The sequence below is a fragment of the Palaemon carinicauda genome, chromosome 26 (genome assembly GCF_036898095.1).
Source record: "Palaemon carinicauda isolate YSFRI2023 chromosome 26, ASM3689809v2, whole genome shotgun sequence".
Taxonomy (NCBI): Eukaryota; Metazoa; Arthropoda; class Malacostraca; order Decapoda; family Palaemonidae; genus Palaemon; species Palaemon carinicauda.
Window position 1 is genome coordinate 64,065,353 of NC_090750.1, and position 7,915 is coordinate 64,073,267.

Below are 7,915 nucleotides of genomic sequence, written 5' to 3' on the forward strand. Positions count from 1 at the left end.
TATGTCCTGCCCCCTCCCCCCACACAAATAATATCTGAGGCCTTTGTTCTGCAGTGGATTAGTTACGTCTATATATATATATATATATATATATATATATATATATATATATATATATATATATATATATGCATATATATATATATATATATATATATATATATATATATATATATAATTACAAGTCTAGCTACAACCCTACTTGGAAAAGCAAGATGCTATATTTATGCCCAGGAGCTCCAACGGGGAAAAATAGCCCAGTAAGGAAAAGAAATAAACGATATAAGTAATGAAAACATTAAATGAAATACTTAAAAAAAAAACATTATAAAACATAATTAACATAAGACTATAAAAAGCCATACATACATATATATATATATATATATATATATATATATATATATATATATATATATATATATATACTTGCTCATCAATATATATGGGAGATACCCTTCCATACCACCTTAAAAAAAGTATGCGTTTATTACGGAACCCTTTATACCATCGTGGAAATTCGAGGTGAGACTATTTATTCCCTCAACTCTTCCTTCTAGCAAACACGTCTTTAAACGCCAGAGTATTCGCACGCAAAAAAAAAAAAAAAAAAAAAAAAAAAAAAAAAAAAAAAAAAAAAAGACTTCCGTTTAAGAGTGAATGACCTTCAAATCCCAGTCTGTGAATATGTTTAGAATAGCACCATTTCATAAATAACCTGTTTAGCCAAGTGCAAATCACCAAGGCACAATAATGGCCTAGACACTATAATAAACTGCCAACTGAAATGAAGGACCTAAAGGGAGCAATTGAATTTAAGAAGAAACTAAAGACATTACTTTTCACAAGATCATATGATTTGGAAGATGGTACAATCAAAGAATTGTATAAGTTATAATGAAAATGTTTCGTTAGATGATTAATATGGACCCGCCTGAGAAGTAGTTCACTCGACTTCAGTGAAGGGTTGGATTTAAACCCAAAACAAGTAAGTGAGATTGCTAAGGAATATAAGCTTTCGTTGATATTCAAATACAAATCGAAGATTAAACGAAATACTGTTAACTATTTGGAACTGACAACTACATCAAGGCAAGTGGTAAACAACCAACAGGTTATACAGTACTGCATAATATTATACGGTAGTATAAGAGTGGCATTCATACGTTCAACATTGAGGTAGTCTTACACCAGCACGGTCTCTTGCTTTAGAAACCAGGTTACCAAGGCAAGCGATTGGCAATAGATATTCTGGTATTTTTGTAGTGAATTACATGGCAATGTAACCTAGGAAAAAAACTACTGTTTCTTATAGAAAAAATTACGATCTCTTCAAAAATGACACTCGTTTCCGTCGCAAATGAATAGTTTCAGAAATATATATATACATCTATATCCTACGATAATGGGGGACCCCCAGTGGGAACTCGTGGTTTTGGGTGGGGAAAACATACTGGGGAAACGAAATATAATTGTTTTCCTATAGTAAATAACGTGAATTAAGCGAATTTGATGTTCATTTCAATCGGAAACAAACAGATCAACCAATTCGGAGATATTCTTGAGTCAATAATAAGACACGGCCTTCCACACACAAAATAAATCTATCTGCAAATTCCCTTGACCCTAGGCCTAAATAAAGCCTATGACTAGAAGAGAGTGAAGCCCTGTTTACACCAATGTTTGCCTACAAGCTTCACCTCAAAATAAATCTATCTGCAAATTCCCTTTACCCTAGGCCTGGGCCTAAATGAAGCCTATGACTAGAAGAGAGTGAAGCCCTGTTTACACCAATGTTTGCCTACAAGCTTCACCTCAAAATAAATCTATCTGCAAATTCCCTTCACCCTAGGCCTAAATAAAGCCTATGACTAGAAGAGAGTGAAGCCCTGTTTACACCAATGTTTGCCTACAAGCTTCACCACAAAATAAATCTATCTGCAAATTCCCTTCACCCTAGGCCTAAATAAAGCCTATGACTAGAAGAGATTGAAGCCCTGTTTACACCAATGTTTGCCTACAAGCTTCACCAAAGCTTCACCACCGATTCATCTTGCAAACGTTGAAATATCTCCGGGTGATGCAATCATAACACATCTGAGAGAGAGAGAGAGAGAGAGAGAGAGAGAGAGAGAGAGAGAGAGAGAGAGAGAGAGAGAGAGAGAGAAGTGGATAACCTCGACATCACACAGGCAAGTGTAGTCCCCTTCCTCCCTCTCTCTCTCTCTCTCTCTCACAGATGATACTAACACAAGACCTCAAAAACATGGAAATACGACATTACTCACCTCCATCACGAGTTCAAAAGGGTACTTGTACACCCTGACGGGAGACTGGTAGCTCTGCACCATCTTGAAGGTAGAAAATTTCTTAATATTGATCTAAGAGAAAAAATACAAGCACTAGACGGAAACACTATATCAGGAGCAATTCCCTCGCATATCCTTCCACTGTCTCGTCTGTTCATTCACTGAGTATCGTCTGCGCGAGACAGAGAGACTAGAGAGTCAATCTCGCGAGTCTGCGCCAGGGTTGCCAGGTTGGCCTTTTTACGGGCCAAAAAAAAACCCTTAAATTTGGCCTTTTCTTAAATTGGTTGGCTTTTATTCATATGAAAAAAAAATCCGGGCCTTAAATACTATATATTTGTCCTTTTTCTACTAACGGGTTGTCCTTTTAAAGCTTATGTTGATTAGAAGTTGGCCTTTTCACATTTAGGAAAGCTGGCATCCCTGGTCTGCGCTACCGACTGTTTGGGGATAGAGGGAGGAGGAGGAGGAGGAGCTTACCTCCTCCTCCCTCCCTCCCTACCAGTTGTGCCAGATATAGGGATTTATCTCTAGATTTGGGGATTAATTCCTACATTTGGGAATTTATCCTTAGATTTGGGGATTACGTGACGATATTTTGTACATATTTCTATGAATCAGAAACAGAGATGAGTAAACCTTTATATTGTTGCAATATAATTACATGACGTATAGTGAATAATTTCTATATTAGAAGAAAATATTTCTGGAAATGGAGATTTTTGGGTGGTTCTGGGGATTTTTTATAACGAGTTTTAGGGATTTTTAGACTAACCCATCTGGCAACACTGCTCCCTACCGTTAAGAATAGTTAGAAAACGAAGAAACATGATTAAGTGAGGGAGACTAAACTATTCACTCAACAGAAACGTTTCTCTTGTTAACACCGCGTCAAGTTATCGCGTGATTATGATGTATTAATGCACGACAAGGGACGACAAGGGAGACTATTATTTGCATATATTCTTAACAAATATAAATTGGAATTTTGCATTACATTTCTTATGCATAAACGCAAGCAGTACGGAAGAAACGGGCAGCCATGTTCACTGAATTAGTTTAGTCCGAAAATTATGAATGATTTACAAGATACCAACGTTTTTTGTATGTTAATAATAATTTGCATGGTTTGAGGGTATGAAATTTGTTCAAAAATATAAATTCACGTACGTAATAACAAAAACATTTTAAAATATTGCAGAAAAAATCGACTGTTGGAAGCTGAAGCCAAAGCCAAAACAAGAACGAACTTTGGTTTCCTGAGGTCGGTTTAATATGCGAATGGATGAAAAGGAAGCAAACTGAATTTGTAAGTACAGAGCAGTCCCCGTGGGCCTGATGTTTGTCGAAGCAGGGGACTTTCTAAGAAGATTGTCGAGTGCAAAAACATTATAAATTTTTTAGGATCAATTCAATACTATTTTTATTTAGGCAAATTAAATTACAACGCCTTTAAAATCAACCAAATATGTTTTTTTTTATCATAGACTCCTTTGCGTGGAGTTGTGTATATGAAATCAAAATAATTTTATATTTGACATAACTTTTTATAAATTTTTTAGGGTCTATTCAATACTGTGTTTCTTTTAGGCAAATTAAAGTACAACGCCGTTAAAATACACCAAATATGTTTTTTTTTTCTTTTTTTATCATAGACTCCTTTGCGTGGAGTTGTGTATAGGAAATCAAAATAATTTTACATTTGACATAACTTTTTATAAATTTTTCAGGGTCTATTCAATACTGTATGTTTCTTTTAGGCAAATTAAAGTACAACGCCTTTAAAATCAACCAAATATGTTTTTTTTTATCATAGACTCCTTTGCGTGGAGTTGTGTATAAGAAATCAAAATAACATTATATTTGACATAACTTTTTATAAATTTTTTAGGGTCTATTCAATCCTGTATGTTTCTTTAGGCAAATTAAAGTACAACGCCTTTAAAATCAACCAAATGTTTTTTTTTTGTCATAGACTCCTTTGCGTGGAGTTGTGTATAAGAAATCAAAATAATTTTATATTTGACATAACTTTTTATAAATTTTTTAGGGTCTATTCAATACTGTATGTTTCTTTTAGGCAAATTGAAGTACAACGCCTTTAAAATCAGCCAAATATGTTTTTTTTTTATCATAGACTCCTTTGCATGGAGTTGTGTATATGAAATCAAAATAATTTTATATTTGACATAACTGAATTTCAACTAATTGTAATCATATAAGGTTTCTGAACTTTTAACAAAGAACAAAGTACTCTTATTCAATTTTTACCTTTGGTTACAGTAAAAGTAAAAATAAAATAAACGTAGGGCGTAGCAGTAATAACCACCTTCAAGTGAGTAGGCCTAGTATACTTGAAAATTTGAACCGAGTAGGCCTAGTGTACTTGAATATTTGAACCGAGTAGGCCTAGTGTACTTGAAAATTTGAACCGAGTTGGCCTAGTGTACTTGAATATTTGAACCGAGTAGGCCTAGTGTACTTGAATATTTGAACCGAGTAGGCCTAGTGTACTTGAATATTTGAACCGAGTAGGGCTAGTGTACTTGAAAATTTGAACCGAGTTGGCCTAGTGTACTTGAATATTTGAACCGAGTAGGCCTAGTGTACTTGAATATTTGAACCGAGTAGGCCTAGTGTACTTGAAAATTTGAACCTTAATCCAAAAACCCAAAGGGAACTATAATTTCAGAAGTTATAATTTGATTTAAAAAACACGGCTCATTCCAGTATAACTGTTGAATATACGCTGTTATTATTATTATTATTATTATTATTATTATTATTATTAGCCAAGCTACAACCCAAGTTGGAAAAACAAGATGCTATAAGACCAAGGGCTCCAACAGGGAAAAATAGCCCAGTGAGGAAAGGAAATAAGGAAATAAATAAGCGACGAGAAAAAATTAACAATAAATTATTCTAAAAACAGTAACATCAAAACAGTTATGTTATATATAAACTATAAAAAGACTTATGTCAGCCTGTTCAACATAAAAATATTAGCTGCAAATTTTAATTTTTGAAGTTCTATTGATTCAACTACCCGATTAGGAAGACAATTCCACAACTTGGTCATAGCTGGAATAAAACTTCTAGAATACTGTGTAGTATTGAGCCTCATGATGGTAAATGCCTGACTATTAGAATTAACTACATGCCTATAGTCCATTTGTTTTAGCGATGCATATTTGCACCGACTCGCAGCGGTGCCCTTTTAGCTCGGAAAAGTTTCCGGATCGCTGATTGGTTGGACAAGATAATTCTAACCAATCAGCGATCAGGAAACTTTTCCGAGCTAAAAGGGCACCGCTGCGAGTCGGTGCAAATCTGCCTCGATAAAAGAAATGGACTATAGAATACTGTTTAGTATTGAGCCTCATGATGGAAAAGGCCTGACTATTAGAATTAACTACATGCCTAGTATTACGAACAGGATCAATCAGCGATCCGGAAACTTTTCCGAGCTAAAAGGGCACCGCTGCGAGTCGGTGCAAATATGCATCGCTAAAAGAAATGGACTATAGTATTACGAACAGGATGGAACTGTCTTTGTTACTCCAAAGCCAGGTGGGTGTGGGTCGGCCATGACACCATCGTGATAATGAGAGTCGGAGCAATTTTAAAACCTCTGTCATATTACCCAAAATCAAACCATTGTTCTCTAGTCTTGGGTAGTGCCATAACCTCTGTACCATGGCCTTCCACTGTCTTGGGTTAGAGTTCTCTTGCTTGAGGGTACACTTGGGCACACTTCTATCTAGTTTCTCTTCCTCTTGTTTTGTTAAAGTTTTTATAGTTTTTATAGGAAATATTTATTCTAATGTTGTTACTATACTTAAAATATTTTATTTTTCTTTATTTCCTTTCCTCACTGGGCTATTTTCCCTGTTGGGGCCCCTGGGCTTATAGCATCCTGCTTTTCCCACTAAGGTTGTAGCTTAGCATTTAATAATAATAATAATAATAATATTAATAACAATAATAATTAAAATTAACTACATACCTAGTATTACGAACAGGATGGAACTGTCTTTGTTACTCCAAAACCAGGTGGGTGTGGGTCGGCCATGACACCATCGTGATAATGATAGTCGGAGCAATTTTAAAACCTGTCATATTACCCAATGGCGTTGATTAAAGATGGGCCATTACATTACTTTCTCCTCGTATGGAATTGTGCAATGTGCGCTGTAAAAGGCAGAATTTTCGATAATTGGCAGATTCATGAAATCAAACGTGATAGGACTCTTTATCGAAGGGGGTAAGGTTTTTAGAAAGCACCTAAATATCTGGATAAAAGAAACACTTATATTTTCAAGGTACTGAAGGTAAAGAACGGCATTCATAAAATGCAAATAAAAAGATTATCAAAATTCATCGTGAAATTTGGCCAATGCCTTAAAAAGAAAAATGATCAGTTTGGAGGATGAATAAATTTGACCCAACCTGATCGCAATGTTAACAACTCTCCTATTCATACATACATACATACATACACACACACACACTCATATATATATATATATATATATATAGATAGATAGATAGATAGATAGATAAATAGATAGAAAGACATTTCAGGGTAAATTTACTATCCATGTGGCATCCGCAGTGACGAAATCCAATCTAACTGACTAACAAATCACACTATCCACTCACTGTTACATAACATAATTCAGTTACAATTACCATATTTCTTTAATTTGTGTATGTAATATCGCTCTTTGATCAACTGTATCTAGTGTTATAGGTTCAGCTAAATGACAGATGTAAAAATCACCGATGTTATCTCTCCCGTTAAACACAATCCACAATAATACCAATTCCTTAATATCGCAAGAGGGTCTGCCCCTCTCTTATGTTCTTCTCCTGTACTTCTCTTTCTCCCTATTTACTTATTCTTTCCCATCCCGAGTACCTGCCTTTGAGCTATAAATTGGATTGTATCCAGGGGTACTCTTCCTTTCCCCATATTCCCCACTTCCCTATTCTTATTGTTGTTGTTGTTGTATCTCTCCCCCTTCCACACCTTACTACACTTTAAGCAAGGTCAATTGAAAGTAAATCAACAAACATCGAGTAGGGTAAACAACTTGTAGAGTAAGGTAAACAACCTTTAATTCTCCAATGCCTTAGTGAAACTCCACTGCCTTGTAGAAGATATTCAGTCGAAGGATCAGGAACATCCTGCTGTAAGAAAAGTCTCACGGAACTCTACTCGAAAGAAAAGGCACAAGGACCAGCCCTTGACAGAATATGCCTAGGGATCTTCCTTCAAAAAAGTAAGGGCCTCCCTCACAAAATAAAAGCACTTGGGCCTCCCTTGAAAGTAAAGTCTCACGGAACTCTACTCGAAAGAAAAGTCTCAAGGACCAGCTCATGACAGAATATGCCTAGGGATTTTCCCTCAAAAAAGTAAGGGCCTCCCTCACAAAACAAAAGCACTTGGGCCTCCCTTGAAAGTAAAGGCTCAAGGACTCCCTCGAAAGAAAAGTCTCGAGGACCAGCCCTTGACAGAATATGCCTAGGGATCTTCCATAAAAAAGTAAGGGCCTCCCTCGCAAAACAAAATCACTTGGGCCGCCCTTGAAAGTAAAGGCTCA

General features: G+C 35.6%; 1 protein-coding gene across 4 annotated transcripts in view; it reads right to left on the reverse strand.

Moving 5' to 3' along the window:
* retm (real-time) overlaps window positions 1–2,465 on the reverse strand; it is a 140,483-nt gene extending 138,018 nt beyond the window's left edge. For all 4 annotated transcript variants that reach the window (XM_068349643.1, XM_068349642.1, XM_068349641.1 and 1 more), the window contains exon 1: window positions 2,289–2,465. In XM_068349643.1, coding sequence (XP_068205744.1) covers window positions 2,289–2,351 — 63 coding nt within the window. In that variant the 5' untranslated portion in view covers window positions 2,352–2,465. The remainder of the gene's footprint in view (window positions 1–2,288) is intronic.
* Window positions 2,466–7,915: the final 5,450 nt, after the last annotated feature.